A 16,921-nucleotide genomic window follows, 5' to 3' on the forward strand; every position below is an offset into this window, starting at 1 on the left:
AAACCATCACCTGAAAATTAAAATTTGTAAAATATAGTTCCCAAGTTTTAAACAAAAAGCTTTTTTTTATCAAAATAATTTGTTCAATTTGTATTCACGATGTTAGAGTCGGAAATACTTGGTTGGATTGATATCTACCAATGCCAATATTAGAAACATCATCTTAACATTTAAAGAGTTGTTAATATTTATTAATGTTAGAATTAAAAATACTCTTATACTTGGATTGATATCTACCAATGTTAATATAGGAAACATCATCTTAACATTTAAAGAGTCGTGAATATTTATATTCATTAATATGATAATTGAAAATAATCTTAATATTCACTAACGCTATAGTTAGAAATATTAACATTAAAATTAAAAATAACTTTTAACCTAATATTCATCGAATTCAAAGTTATGAATATCATGCCTTTTCTAATGTAATAGTTACCAATGCTAGAGTTAGAAGTGTTCTTAATTGAATATTCATTGACGTTATAGTCAGTAATATTATAGGTAGACTGTTGATAGTATAATATAACAGACCTTTGACAATTTAAAACAAAACCAGCAATATAACCTATTTTAATTAGAACACTTTAGAGGGTAGTAATATTTTTCATTTTACGTAACCATATTATGAAATTTTTGTTAATCATTTAAAAATTTTAATGATCATATAATATTAGATGATCATACTTTCAACAAGATCTTTCCTCTCTGAAAATAAGATATCATATATCTTTTTTTTTATAAAACAAATCACCGTGTCGGTAACAACAATAGTGAATCACAAAAACTGTAGAATGAGAAGGAAAGATTCTGTACAGCCTTCTAAACGATTGGAATCAAATTCACTTCCTCTGTTGCCTTGGTGTATATTCTTTAACCAGCCAGTTTACAGCAATTTGTGGTATGGCTGGAGGTGAAAGCAACCTCTAAGACAATCTTTGAACTTGCTGCTGAAAGTATGAAAAGGCACAGAAAGTCCCTAGACAGATAGCAAACTCCACGAAGGTAGTGAAATGCCGATTTGAACTAGACTGCATAGAGGCAGTTACATGAACTGGCCTATAAATCTGTCAAATCCAAATGCATCCTCCAGATACCAAGTTTAACTAGGGTGTCTAATGCAGCCTCAGGTATTGATAGCCCACCATTTCAACATATTCAAGTGAAAGGCGCTTAGGAGATGCATTGTGTATCTATCCTGGCAATTCCACTGTTGGAGCATCACTCTGGCGAAATGCAGTGGTTTAGTACTGCTTAAATCTAAATTTTAATATCGAAAGAGATCATGAATCGATCAAACCATCGCCGAAGAAGAGGGCTTCTCAAGTTCTTATAGATCCAAGACAGTATTGCAAAATTGGGTTGAAGAGTCCATTGTTAAATGCCTTTACCGTCACTGTAAGCAAGGCCCAAATGGAAAACAACTTAGCCCTCGGCCTCTACATTTTTGCATTCCATATCCTGAAAAAATATATATTTTATAGCATATATTGTTACTAGAAAGTTATATTCCTTGAAAAATAAAGAAAAAAAGAAGACAAAAGGAGTATCGTTATTTATTATAATATTATATTTATACCTTATGTGTATGTACAGTATATTGGGTGAACAGCTGTATAATTCTTAGAGTCTTATTAATCTCTAGTACGATAATATGATATTTGAATGAATTTTTATTTAAAAGAGTCCTTTTTAAAATTATATGTGGTATAAGTAGAACTTAAAAACAGTGGGAGTATGTGTAGAAATTATTTTAATAAATATTTTTCCTTACAAATCAATGAAATTATCAGGAAAAATAATACAGATTTTATGGATAATTTTCTCCAAATAAGAAAAAAATAATATAAAACAATAACAAGAAAATTTATATAAAATAATAAAATACAATTTTATAATTTGATGAAATTAGATATAATTTTATTATTTTTGTATTATAACATTTATGGGATTTTATTTTAAAAAAATTTGAGTATTTATAGGCAAAATAAATGGCTAGTAATGTACTGCATGTATTATTATGACTGATTTAAGATGCTTATTCTATATTATTTAGGGATTTATGTGATTAATAAATAGAAAACAATAAAAAAAAAGGAATTAACCTATTTCTTCAATGTTGATTTTATTTTTAATTATAGGTGAGGTGGAACTTACATCTTGGTGTTGGAGATCATATATTATGATGTTGATAATTGATATTATATTGAAAGCATCATAGTCAAGATATTGACTGGCTTAGATTTAGATGAGAACGCCTTTCTCTTGAACGAAATTTTTATCTTCAGGAAAAAAAAAAAGCTTCTTTAAAGATGGATATCCACCTTTTGTTCGCAAATTACCATCAATATTTTGAAAGTCATTATTAATTCTTTCTCTTAAAGAGAACAAACACCTGCAATTGTGCTAGAAAAAGAATTGCTATGTAAAATTAAGAACAGAAAATGGCGGGTGTGTCTTAATTTGCTAGATATGAAGGAAAATACATGATCAAACGATTGGAAAAGAAAAACAAAGTGGAGAAGAGAAGAGATATGGAAATAGTAAATAAGTAAACAAATGAAAAGGGAAAAGGAAAAGAAAAAACTTGGGACGGTATGGTGTATTACAACATGCAAGCTTCTTTTTTGCTGGCAGATGGCAAGCATGAAAAACATAATCTTACCTTTCGAGGATAATGTTGTTCGAACAAATTATAACTCTCCCATGAAGTACAGCATGGGACCTCGATCTTTCAATAAACAATGATGAACTCGAAAGAAAGAAAGTGTGCAGAAATTTCCTTAAAAGACGTTTATTTATGGTCTGCGGTATCCACTAGCTCTCAAATCTCAAGCGAGCCAGTATCTCAGCATTTTATATTTTAAGTCAAGAGGTATCGATATTTTATCATCGAAGATAGCTATCCTAATTGTTCCTTGTCCATGCCAGATCACGGTGAACATACAAGGTTTCGTTGGATATATTATACAATGTTTGTTTGATGACAAAAAAAAAAAAAATTATTTGGTTGAAAAAAAAAGATGTCTGATTAAAGAGATATGAATGAAAACACAAAATAATTTTTATATTTTTGAAATAGAAAAAAAAACATCTCTTTTTATCTAATGGATGGTGAAGAGCATGCAACTTGTCTACCCAATTGGCAACTGGTCATCCTTTTAGTCAGCTTTTTTTATATTTTTATATCTTTATATTCATGCAATCTGCTTCTAAAGCAATAGCCAATTAGTGGATTTCTTTAGTGAATTTTCGTTTTCTGGTGGATTGATACAACATTTCATCGAAATTATTTGCAACCTTTCCCCTTTTCTACTCTCCCTCCCTAGGTGGGTGCCGAAGTTTTAAATGAAGAATCCCTGTCTTGTAAACGAAGTATAAGCCTATCTTTCTGTAGATTGGAATTACGCACGCACTAATTAGGGTTTATTATTATTAGTATTAATGAACTTCGGATAAGCAATATTTCATCACCACTTACACCTGTATTATGAGACAAATAAGAATTTTCGAGTTGTCTCGTTGGGTCATCAATCATGACCTTGAAAATCAACAAGATTACATGAAGGGGCCAAGTTTGCTCTCGAATTAAGCTATAATCGCAAAAGCAGTTAAACGTCACATACTACTGAAGATAAGAAATGGAAAATCAATCACGCAATGTCTTATCACAGCCACAATAATTGGAAGGCAACGAGACAACGACAAAGGCTGCTTAGAATGTAGAATCATTTTATTATCTCTTTAATTAATCTCCAAGATCTCTTTCTAACATGCATTTTGTCAAACAATGTTCAAGTCCTTGACTCTTAAAGCTAGCACAAAAACAATCTTAGACTACGTCATAAAATTTTTATAGATTTTTTTAAATTAATTTTTTCAAATCATAATCATAAAAGCTACAACAATACTAAATACGCACTGAAATATTTGTGAAATTGATCATAAAATATTTTTTCAAGCTATAAGTATCAAAATCCATCCTTTAAGGTTATTGTCTAACTAGTTTTTAATTGCAAAAACAATCTTAGACTAAAGCTAAGTTTATTTCTATGATGTGATATTTTGGATTTAGATTTTATTGTTTATCTAATCAATATATATATAACAGTTTCATATGAATCATACTAAAAATTTTCTTTTAAAATCTTAATTTAGAAAAAATTACGGTTTATATATTTTTTTTCAAATTACATTAGTAAAAACTACCATAATATTAAACAAGGAATCATCATAAAAGATTTTTCCAAGCCATGGTTATCAAAATCCATCCTTTCAGGTTACTAGCTACCTAGTTTTTAATAGTATTAAAGTGAACTTGATAAATGATCTGTCCTCGGGAAACGTTGGGCTCTATCACTGGATTAGGGATGTGATCTTAGCTTTATGTTGCATCAATGGAATTTGCCCTTTCCTTTCTCTATTATAGATATGGAAACCAACTTTGTTGGTTGATCTTACACGCGAAGTGTGATTGCAGAAATATGGACACCTTTTGTCCAATCACTGCATGTGCTCAAGGGGAATCAATTCAAGAAACATTTGATAAAAAGTGTTATAATATAAATAGTTTTTACATAAATGATTTAATCTCAATAGTCTTTGTACAGAATTGAAGGTTTTAATTAGATTTTTTTATTAATTAATTAAACTGGTTTTTCATTAAATTGAAATTAACTCAAAACATATGAAATTTACATATACGTGATACCAATCTATTGCCCTTGTAGTGGACACACGACAAACATTTATTAGAACTATTTTTTTTTCAAATTTATTATTGACAAATGATCATTTGGAGGGGTTTTTTTTGTCCAAATAAATAAATTAATTTAAATTTATGATATATGTGTTAGTTAGCATCAATTAGATGGAAATCTAGATTTAGTAAACGAAATGACCTGATTAAATCTTTAATTTATTTTAAGGACTATTGATGCTGGGTAATTTATTCAGGCACCACCTGCATTTTATCAGTACACCAGGAGGGTTTTTTTTTAAAAAAAAAACACTCATATATGGAGTTATTAGCGAAAAAGCTGGAAAAACCTCTGTAAACATATCTTTTTAATCCAATAAAACACAAGCCATTCACATTAAAAATAATTAAAAAAAAATCATAAAAATTATACTTCTCATATCAGGACATAACAGGTTTGAAGCTTGGACAAGCACTTCAGCTCAATATATGCAACTCTAAAGTAGAAATCGGCTGTATACGTAGAAAGATTACCAACCCTAACATTCTTTCGAAGACTTCAGCCGTCCAGCATATTATCAAGTTATCAACAGAATGATTACAGAACTTTAGCTGCCCTTTCTTAAATTTCTCAAACTGACCAGTGGTGGGTACAAACGAAATAGTTTAACCCAACAGGAAACTGTTTATATGTACATTGATCATAAGAGATTCCTGCCACAAATCAGTTTTCACCCACAAATCAATAGTTAGTGCTTGTCGAAATGCTAATTGGTGTCCAATGTTGATGCCGACAACACTCCTTCCTTTTTATCCAGTCGTTTCAAAGGCCCCCATCATGGACACTAACTGGTACATGTGGACACTCCTGTTAACTAAACATGTGCTCGTACATTTACTGTGTAATTCGAGATGAAAAATAATTTTAGGGAATCTAAGAACATCTGTAATCACACCGCGTCAGAATGTTAAACGAAGCCGAGGTCTTGTAAGAGAAATTTAGGTGTATCAGGATTTAATGCGATGATTTCCCAACATAAGCAAGTAATTCGGACTGGTATGAGAGGCTATAGTTTTCGAACCTCCATGACTTGAAAAGCAGACAGCAAGAACGTTACCTAGTATTTAATACTTGGCTGGAATACACGAACACATGAGCCAGTTTTTCACTTCTCTGTTGTCTGAATACCTGTACCGAATTATAAGACTATGGTCTGACACGGAAAAGGATGGCAGATTGGGAGCCAAAGGAAGAGTCGCCCCACAAGCAAAAGCAGAATTTCCATGGCGAAATGAATTGAGGAAAGATGAGCTGCACCTCAATAATTAGTGAGAGTTAGGGAGGGGAGGGGGGGTCTGGCAAAGCATAAAGAAGTGATGTCGATGCCCTATGTAATGATCAGAGAGGCACATGCCAGTGCCAACATTACCAGAGTCCCTTTTATCATCTTTCGAGTTTTTTTTCTTCCCTCCCTTTCCCCACATTATGTGGTCCGAATCCTCTTATCTTATCGCATTCAATCCCCCTCTTTTTTCTCATCACTAAACTTGGTCACATCAAAGCATTAGGACTCATTTTTCCTTCTCACAACCAACTTGGGGGGTCTCTTTTTTCCCTTTCCCACTTCAAAAGGATTCCAAGGACAATCCAGCCAAAGCGACCAACCACCTTCCTAACTCTTCTTTTTAATCCCTACACCTCCCCTTATATGTATCTTTGTAATTGATCAATAGCTCAAAGCCTCAAACACGCCATCGCCCTTTATTTTTCCTGAATTTTATAGCATAGCACTACCGTAATTAGCCCAACGATGCCACCAGTTCATTCTAGCCCTTACTTCCAAATGGACAACCAGGCCATACTGTCTTTGCTCCGGCATACTGCAAGCGAGAAACGATCAAAATCTAGTAGCGGTGGGCTTCTTAAAATGTTCAAGCTCTTCCCCATGTTAACATCAGGTTGCAAGATGGTTGCACTATTAGGCAGACCTCGAAAACCTTTACTTAAGGACCATGCTACAACAGGTACCATTTTTGGTTATCGTAAAGGCAGAGTTAGTCTAGCCATACAAGAAGATCCTCATTGTGCGCCGATGTTTGTTATAGAGCTACCGATGCACTCAAGTCTATTTCACAAAGAGATGGCATCGGATATAGTAAGGATCGCACTTGAGAGCGAAACCAAGACTCATAAAAAGAAACTATTGGAGGAGTTTGTTTGGGCTGTGTATTGTAATGGAAGAAAGGTCGGGTACTGTATAAGGAGGAAGCAAATGTCTGATGATGAGCTTCATGTTATGCAACTTCTAAGAGGTGTTTCAATGGGCGCAGGTGTGCTTCCTTGCCCAAATAATGAGAAGGAATCAGCAGACGGGGAATTGACGTACATTAGAGCCAGATTTGAGAGAGTGGTTGGATCCAAAGACTCCGAAGCTCTGTACATGATTAATCCTGATGGTGCAGCAGGGCCAGAATTGAGTATTTTCTTTGCAAGGGCTCGCTAGGATTTGTTTGTGTGTGACATTCTACGTTATGTTTGTGAACTTAATTTTTCTAATCATAAGCACCACAAAAAGTATTCTATTGATCTCTTTGCTTGTTCTATGCCAAGATCATTACACGAGTTGTGGTTTTGAAGCTAGTAGTCCCATGTAAATTCCTTAATAGTTGCATGGAGTTTGATGGAGTTGAAATCTAAAAGAACATTTATCATTCTGCCTTGAAGATTTTAAATTTAGTCGGCATCCCTGCAGAGCAATTCACCGGCTCTCTGTTAATTACTAGTAAATGTACAGATACTTCAAAATAAATTTTTAGATTTTCCAGAACATAAGCCCTGTAGTCGCAGCTCATTTCAGTAGGGAGAAGAGAACTTTTACCCTGGGATTTCTTACATTTCAATAGCTTCTGCACAAGACTTCATGCCAAAACATTAATAAATCTTCATATTATCATGTATACCTTCGAGGGAAGGTAATCTTTTTCAGACTGATTGGTTTTTTTTGCTGAAATAATCTTCAATCAAATAGACAGACCAGTGAGGGCCAAAACACAGCATGTGAGAGCATTAATTGTTCTGTTTTCTTTTTTTCCCAGCATAGGCACATTAGGCGCTGGAACTAGTTAGTCAAACATCAGATGTATGGTGGGGAGTGGGGACTGGATGTGGACTTCAATATTTGGAATTTTTGAACAGAAACAAATCTCGAGTCAAGACTCAAGAGTGTCGATTAGGGTTTCGGTTCATGTCAAATGATGTTCCCAACACTTTTATCTCCACTCGATCAGAATGAATGAATGGAAGATGCAATTTAAGAGAAGCAAAGAGCTCTTTATGTTAGGAAGACAGGATAACGTTAGTCATTGTCCTTCTAAAATTAAATGAGTGGAAGACACACGTTCAAAAGGATAATACATACTCCTATTATTCATCAAGTATCAAGCTTTCTAAGAGGCTTCCTCCAAATTAAGGGTAGATTAAAGGGTTCCGTAGAAGGTCATCGAGATAAAAATCTTCGTATCATTAGAATTTAAAACTACTTTTTTTTTTTTTTTGAGCTAAAGGGTTTCGTGAGAGGTGAATGAGATAAAAATTTCGCATTATTACAATTGAAAACTATATATATATATATATATATATATATATATATATATATATATATATATATATATATATTGTGCTTCAAACAGTTTTATTCTAAAAGATATTTTTTATGAAAAAATACCATCTAAATTCTAGAATTTTAATTTATGTACGATGTTGTTACTATCATAATTCTCTAAATTTGTTGCTTATTTTTAGTTTCTAATCAATGTGAAATATTGGTAGATACTATCGGATTTTATCTTTATAAAAATGAGTTGTTTTTTAGAATAAATATTCGGATTTGAACAATATCACAATTCTACTTGTCCTTCGTGTGAAAAGGCAACTTGGATTCTACAGGGTGCGTGAAAATCAAACTCAAACCAGCAGAAACTTGGGAATTTTGAGCGACTCTCCTCTTGCACAAAGATTCAGCTCAGCTAGCCCATGCGAAAGAGAATCAAATGAAGGTTGTACTAAGATTACTTGCCATTTGGGCTGTATCATTCTCGCTTCCAGTACTGCTAGGGTCCATTCTCTCATCGTGCAGCCTCTGTGAGCATGAATTCTGAACTGAATCAATTTAAATGGGTAATGTTTATATATATATATATATATATATATATATATATACACACACATCTCAAATATATATTATACTTTTTTATTTTATATTGAATGATAAATAATACAAAAATAAAGAGTATTCAAATAAATACATACTCAAAACCTTGTGAATAATATATAGATTTTTTAAATTTTTATTTGATAATTAATAGACAAGATATAAATATAATAAAATCTCTACCCTTAAATATTTGATGAATCAAAATATTTAGTTAAGATTTTTATAAATAGAGAAAATCTTAAAAAATAAAATGGATTTGTCAAACATGTCATATACAAAAGAATTTGGACTTGACAGTTAGCTAAATACAACACAGCGTGGGTTTGACAAACATGTCAGGCTCAAAACACTTAGACTTGATAGTCAGTCAAGCCCAAGATAGTAAGGATCTGACAAACATATCATACTCATAACATTTGAATTCAACCATTACTAAGTTTTAAGGCTATATGCATGATTTTAAACGATTTTCTAAAATAAAAGTTTTGAAATTATGATAAATCACAATACTTCTCTATCTAAGATAATCATTTATATTGATATAATGATTTTTTTATATTCATAGGTGTATATATGGTCTCTTAAAAGATCTATTATATTTATTGTCTCATTCATGATATTAATTAGCCTTAAATATATTGATTTTATTATCAGGGATCTTTAAATCTCCCTGATTAGAATTGTTTTTATAAGTACGTAATTTTTTACCATGAGCCTAAAAATACTTAGACAAAAATTCAAGTACTTTAAAATATTAATTAACTACCTTCTAAAACATTAAATAACTGATTATTTACATATCTCGTAAAACATCATTCATATCCATTATCATCCCTACTTTAAAGCTTCCCCAAATTTAACTCCAGGATAACTTGAATTTTAAAACAACATTAATATCCATTATCATCCCTACTTTAAAGCTTCCCCAAATTTAACTCCAGGATAAGGAGAATCTTGATGGACCATGGTTCATGAGACGATTTTTTTTTTTTTTTTCCAGAACAAAATAACTCCCCCGAATCAGCCTTCTGGATGAATGGGTCCCCTTAACATAAGGACTCCATGTTGGACCCTCCTTTCCAAGGGTTGAGTACCATTCCATGGAGAAAACGGGTCGCTGACATTATCTGTTAAGAATAAGATTGAGTTAAGGTATATTCTTGTCGTGTTAAGAGTAAAAGCCAGGCCCATCCTTTTCACCGAATGGGTAAAATCTCTGAGAGCCTCTCTCATGAATCATGATAGACGTTGATTGTTCAAAACTAGTTGGTTCCAGAAGAAAGGGCCCAGGTCAAGTCACCGACGAGCCCAGCTGTTAATGTTCCAGTTGTACCCAGCATATTTATAAGCATTTTACATTTCAAGAAATTGAAAAATAAGATATCGATTAATTATTCAGTATACTAAACAATGTGTTCAATATTTCCTAATAATTCGTCAAGAAGTCATTTTAGAGAATTTATTTTATAAATTTAAGGTTTTATGTGGTATATGAATGGGTTTTTTTTAAAAAAAAAATTGTGATTAGTAAAATTGATTTTTAGTTATAATTTACTTTTTAAAATGATTTTCATATTGTTTTTCATTTGAAAAGCATCAAATTAATGTTTTTTTAGATAGTCTATAATGGTTTTAATAATTTAATATAAAAAATAAAAAATAAAATTAAAAAAAATATTTTAATTTATTTTTAATTAAAAATCATTTTTAGAAAATATTATATACCAAATAAATACTTACGACTCGACCGTGTTTTGGTTTTTTGCGACGGTAAACAATACAATTCTTCATATATTTAATAATTCATCTCATTAATAAAAAAAATCCAAAACTAAGTTTGAAAAACAATTAAAATGTAAAATAAACCAGGAAAAGAAGTCAAGCAGCGAAACGCAATGAACTTTATTTGAAGCTCTTCTGACTGTACACAACTGTATACAAGTCAACTCATTTATAGAGCCTAAGCCTATAAATTCAAGATCGATCAAGAAGTAAATTTAAAGTTATGATTATTTTTTTAAAAATAAATGCAAACTTATTTTTTATTTTTAAAATTTTATTTTTTATATTAAAATATCAAAATAATTTAAAAACACTAAAAACAAATATTAATTTGAAAAACAAATTTCAAAAACACTTTTAAAATAAAAAATAAATATCCTCTATATCAAGTGGACACACTTTCTACTCGTCTATTTCGAAATTCGATTACTTATCATCTTCAATCAATGCGAAAGGATAACAATAATGGCAAGCGTCAATTTCCCTAACATGTAAACTCCAACCAACTGGAGCGAACTTGTCCAATTCCTTCTCCTTGTTACTGTATTAACACGAAATTTATCATCATTTTCAACAAAAATATTCAAAGAAGGTCAATTACTATGGAAATTGCACGGTCCCAGGGCAATGCGAAATGAGAAATAACAGCACATTAAATCATGGCTATAGCTGGGAAAATTTTCATTTTGGTGCAAACTGCAAAGAACATCTGATTTCGAGGCGTGATTGTTATTGTACAGTGTCGAGGGGACCAGGCTAAGGAACCTATCTTTAAAAACCTGGCAGGACCTATAATTCGGAGAAATTTAAACTTGCTTTTTCATGTGATTTTTGTTTTAGGAAAACGCTAACAAGCTCCCTTAAACATTTGAGAATTAATATCCCTTAAAAGCTGAAAAAAAGAATTTCAGTTCGTAACAGTATTTATTATATGAAAAATTGAAAATCCCCAATGTCCTGTTTATATTAACTGCCAACAACTTCTATTATAATCTATTTGTGTTCGATGCTGAGATGCAGTGTATTTTTATTTTTTTTGGAAAAAATAAATTTTTTTAAAACATGATTTTATCACATTACTGAATAAAAAGAGAGTGAAAAGTCAAAAATAGACAGAGCAATCAACAAACTATAACCAATGGTTGACCAGTTCAAGGAAAAGGACAAACTACCCCTTCCAACGCGGTATTGGGCAAAACCCAAAACAACCACTGACAGAGCTAAACCGAGCAACAAATGGGTTGGAAGGGAACACGTTGGACCCCACTGGTCTCTGCAAATCAAGTGGCTCAGTTTCTTTCTGATCAGATTGAAAATATATCTTACGAAAAAAACAGTCCACTTTCTGGTCCCACGAAGGCAACCTCTTAAAGACAATTATTAAGGAAAGTGTCCTTGTTTGTGATTTACTGTTTGAAAACTATGGAGAATTTCGAAATCAGTCGGTGAATGAATCAGGGTTCGATGCTAGCTGGACTATCAACTGCCCAACTGCTTCTCGGTGGAGTTACATCACAGGTCCACTATAAGACTCCAAGAATCCATTAATATTGACACGTGGGCGGCTAGGATGTAATCATGACGCCGACTCGTTCATATTTTGTGGGGTTGCTTAAATCTCATTGTTGTAAAGCGCGTATTTCTCAATCTCTATATCCACGGCCAAATTACTTCTACGTTTTTCAGGGACTCCAGGATGCATGAGAGACTATCTCAGATATTAATCTGATTATTTGTTGATTTAAAGTCTATTTTAATCTTAGTGTTATTTTAAATATATCTTTTGTTTTACCTGAATAATGTTTTTTTCCGATTATATTTTAAAAAAATTATAAATTAGATTATCTTATTTATTCACGAGTCAATCAGCCTTAATTTTAATCTTCGTAAATTCTCCGAATTGTATTTTATATCAATAATTATCCTAATGTCTTTATTTCACATTTCTAGCTTTGATTTTTTCTTTATGTACTTTGTTAATTCATTCAACTTGAACTTTTAAAATGACCTGTTGAAAATAATTGTACTTTTAATTCAATTATCGTTGTACTTTTAATTCACAGTATCACACCCCTGTTTAAGTCAACAAATTCGGATTTAATCTCAGTTTTGAAAAAAATTATCGATGACCTTTTAAGTTGCATCGCATGTAAAGAAGCAGAAACCAACGATCAGATATTTTTGCCCTGTTATGTTTTGTATTATCCATGACAGTGCTGACTGCTGGCATTGGTTTGTAATTTTTTACAAACATCAATCCAGATGAAAAAAAAATGAGTGTACTCGAACTAATTCGAGTTATCGGTCATGAATTTATTAGATAAAAAAATACAATTTTATTTTATTTTAAATAAAATAATATTATTTTGAATAAAAGTTTTTTAAAAAATCTAAAATTAATTCAGTTGCATCTCAACCAAGACTAGTCAATTTAAACTTAAATTCGATCATGTCAATTTTCAAAGTTTGAAATAAAATACAATTCAAGTTGGATTTTGATTTAGTAGGGTATTAAGTTAACTTGACAACAGGCTAATTAAGTTCAGTGTATATTTAATATTATAATAAATTTTTACTATTGTAATTTAAAAAATAAATTCAAGAAGATCTATAAATTACCGTGTAACATCTCGGGACTTAACTTTTTTTTAACTAGGATTTTTTTAAAAAAGGGAGCAAAACTATAATATCTAATAATTAACAAAACATTTTAAAATAATTACATAAGATGAAAGACAGTCCGCAGAACATACCGCACGAACTGGATTGGAAAAGAAACGTAGCCTTAATAACCGCGAGAATTAAAGGGCAAAAAGGGGCTGTGAGACAGACGCTCCAAAGGGAAGAGTGGAGTAAGTAAGTTACTTTTGTTGAACAGACCACAAAGTCAAGGGGATTTAACACGAATCACGTGAGATTCGCACAGGCTGGCTGTGGGACCTTCCTACGTGGAAGACGTAAAAGTCATCCTCCTGAAAAAGCTAATACTAATAATTTAAGGGATTCCTGTTAACAGTATCTCTTTTTTGAAACGGTTGATCGGAGCCGTTGATTCCAGTTACTGAGGCTATGGATTTGGACTCACCAGCTGTAAATCTAGCCATCTAGTCAAAAGGTCTCGGCCCCACTTTCCGTTTTAAAACGTTTGTTTTGTGTTAAACAGCTCTGGCCTTCCTGTCATGTTTTAAACGCTCTCCTCTCTCTCTCTCTCTCTCTCCCTCTCCTTTTTTTTTCTTTTTTTTTTCGGTAAAAACGCTCTCCTCTCTTGTTTATAAACGATAAGCCATTCTGTCTGTGCGTGAGAGAGAGAGAGAGTATTGAGGACGCGAATGATTTTTATTATTTTTATTTTCTGCATCGAGATTGCTTGGTCTCATCCAAATCCCAAGATTGCCCCTTAGATTCACTCTCTTGAACTTGTTTTGATTATTGTTTTTAATTTTCTCGCACCACAAAGCTTTTATGTTTGAGGATGTGATTGTTTTCATTTTTCCAACTTCGTGTTTTTTTTGTTTTTTTTGTTTTTTTTTATATTTTAGATTATTTTAATGAGATAGTATCAAAATAAATTTTAAAAAATTAAAAATATTTTTTTAAAAATTAAAAATATTTTTAAAAAAATCTTCGTCAAACTATCAAACACCACTTTAATTACCACATGTCCTTAATATAGATTTTGAAAAGCATTGGCATGGTGAGCGCTTACGAAAAATATTTTTGTTCAAGATTTGTACAAGGAAATAATTAAGTTAGGTATACTTATAAGATATAATTTGATAATTTACTAAGAATAGACAGATTAGCCCAAGTTAAATTCATTAAAAAGGAATATCTCAAGGAGTAAAAAAAAAATTGTGATATGTGTATTAATAACGAGTTTTGACAACCACACCATTGTTTTGCTTTTGGAAATTATTTTCAGTACATTCTAATTAGCAATTAACTTATAATTATGAGATGGTTATGTAAAATTACCTAATTGGGCACCTAAACATATGTCCTTGTACATAACATGTGTACAGGGACACATGTAACACAAATTAAGTCATCTGTGTTCGGAATTCTCTACTATAATAATACATTCGTTTTACTTGTTTTCTTGGTCCACACTTAACTAATCCTTCGGAGGCCCAAAATGGTCAAATAACAAAGAGCAGACAAAACAGAATCCGACCTGCAACAAAATTTGGTCGCAGAAAAGAAATCTCGAAAACAAAACTCGACCTCGAGAGGACGCACCTATTCCTGGTCTACACTCCCCACCAACTTTACAAAAGCCAGTTTCCTGGAAGACCCCTCTCTGTCTATTGGGTACCGAACCAAGTTCACGCATCTCTTTGTCTCTCTCTCTTTCTATCCCCATTTCTTTCCTCCTCCGTATATAAGCCCCTTCACTCCTGCAACTCGATTTATTGTCTCTCGTCCGCTCTCAAAGCCAACCCCTTTACTCAATCTCTCTCTCTTTTTCTTTGAAGCTCCCTCTTCGTGATCTTAATTATTATGGAAGCAGTGAACATGTGCTCTACTTCTTCTTCAGATTCTTCCTCTTCGGAGTCTTCTTTCAATGGAAATAAAACACCAAGAAGCACCAATAAATCTGAAAGAATTAAAGGACCATGGAGTGCAGAGGAAGACAGGATTTTGACCAGGCTTGTTGAGCAACATGGACCAAGAAACTGGTCCTTAATAAGCCGTTACATAAAGGGTCGGTCTGGAAAATCATGCAGGCTTAGGTGGTGCAATCAGTTAAGCCCAAATGTGCAGCACCGTCCGTTTTCTCCAGTTGAAGATGAAACAATCCTGGCTGCTCATGCCAGGTTTGGTAATCGATGGGCCACCATTGCCAGGTTGCTGCCAGGTCGGACCGACAACGCGGTCAAGAACCATTGGAACTCCACGTTGAAAAGAAGGGCAAGAGAACGCCAGAGTCAGATGAATTTGGAAGGTAATTTTGATAGTAACTATGGTAACAACAACAATGAAGGCATTGCCATTGATATCAATGTAGCTTCAGGATCTATGCCGGATGGCATAATGAGAGAAGAGGAGGATGCGTTGACCACGCTGACTCTCGCACCGCCAGGGATTGGTGGTGGAGTCAGTGGTAATAGTGGTGGAATGGTGGCGGAGAGGAGGCCAGAGAGTTTGCCTGCTGGATTTTGGGATGTGATGAGGGATGTTATTGCAAGGGAAGTAAGGGACTATGTGAGCTCTACCTTGTCCGAGAGTAGCTCAGGATTTCATTAGTTGGGACTAAATTAGAGAAGAGGGGATCGAAGCAATGCCTGGTGTTGTTAATTTGATTAATTCGGTGGTGTTAACATTTAATATGATCATTATGTTAATTTTTTTTTCTTAATTGTTTTTTACTAAAATGTGAGATGAAGATTGATGAGTGCCTGAACTTGTGGCCTTGGATAAATTTTTACAATCTATGTTTCATTACAGCCTGTCTCCAATGGATGACGGGAATGGATTTTAATTATTTTGCCTTGGGAAAAACAATTCTTACATTATTTTTAAGTGAAATGCATCAAAAAAACAAAAGCTATACCACACTCACGATCACTCATTAAATTCTTAGATTTGATTAACTCCATAGGTTCTTCCTCTGATTAATCTAGAAATAATATTTTTGAGAATGAATCTCGGAACTAGTGGGAAAGAGAGGGATTGAAAATCTCTTCCTTATTGTATGTACTTATTTTTTTTTTATGATTATGTATATGCTCCCTTGTTTTTTACATTGTCGAGAGAGAAAAAAAAAACAGAGGAAGAATTATGAGTTCTCGTTTAAAAATAAGAATGAGTTTTGAGAATATCCTATAAAAAAAATAAAAATTTTGAGAATCTTAATAATCCCAACCCAAGACATTGAGGAATTTATATGGAAAAAGGATTGAAGAAAAAAAATTGAAAGAAAATAAGAGGATTTCTTTGTATATAATAGAAAGTAGGAGTTTGAAATCTCATTAACTGGGGAAAAACCTTTATTATAAGGAAGATCAGCCACACCTTATGTTGCATCTCACGTGATACAGAGCTAATTTAAGATGAAGTTGGATGAGAGTATTGGATAAAATTATAAATAGAATATTTTAAAGTATTTAAAAATTATTTTATTATTATTTTTTATGTATGTTTAATAAGTATGTCTTGAATAATATTTATTTTGCAATTGGGAATTTTTTTATTAGGCAAGAGTAATTTTTGTTTTATAAAATAT

At 32.4% G+C, this 16,921-nt stretch overlaps 2 protein-coding genes and 1 long non-coding RNA gene across 3 annotated transcripts; 2 read left to right on the forward strand and 1 right to left on the reverse strand.

The window, feature by feature from the left end:
• Positions 1-709: 709 nt before the first annotated feature.
• Positions 710-2,949, reverse strand: LOC112323997 (uncharacterized). The gene is made up of 2 exons (XR_002977521.2): positions 2,666-2,949; positions 710-1,461 (listed from the first exon to the last, which is right to left on the reverse strand). It is a non-coding gene; the product is annotated as an uncharacterized LOC112323997 (long non-coding RNA).
• Positions 2,950-6,128: 3,179 nt separating this feature from the next.
• On the forward strand, positions 6,129-7,411 carry LOC18104941 (protein MIZU-KUSSEI 1). The gene has a single exon (XM_006374934.3). The coding sequence runs from the start codon at positions 6,511-6,513 to the stop codon at positions 7,201-7,203; it is 693 nt and encodes a 230-aa protein (XP_006374996.1). The 5' UTR covers positions 6,129-6,510; the 3' UTR covers positions 7,204-7,411.
• Positions 7,412-15,001: 7,590 nt separating this feature from the next.
• Positions 15,002-16,054, forward strand: LOC18104942 (transcription factor MYB77). Its single transcript, XM_006374935.3, has one exon. It carries the CDS (start codon positions 15,196-15,198, stop codon positions 15,940-15,942), a length of 747 nt encoding a protein of 248 aa, XP_006374997.1. The 5' UTR covers positions 15,002-15,195; the 3' UTR covers positions 15,943-16,054.
• The last annotated feature ends 867 nt before the right edge of the window (positions 16,055-16,921 follow it).

Source organism: Populus trichocarpa, chromosome 14, assembly GCF_000002775.5.
Source record: "Populus trichocarpa isolate Nisqually-1 chromosome 14, P.trichocarpa_v4.1, whole genome shotgun sequence".
NCBI lineage: Eukaryota > Viridiplantae > Streptophyta > Magnoliopsida > Malpighiales > Salicaceae > Populus > Populus trichocarpa.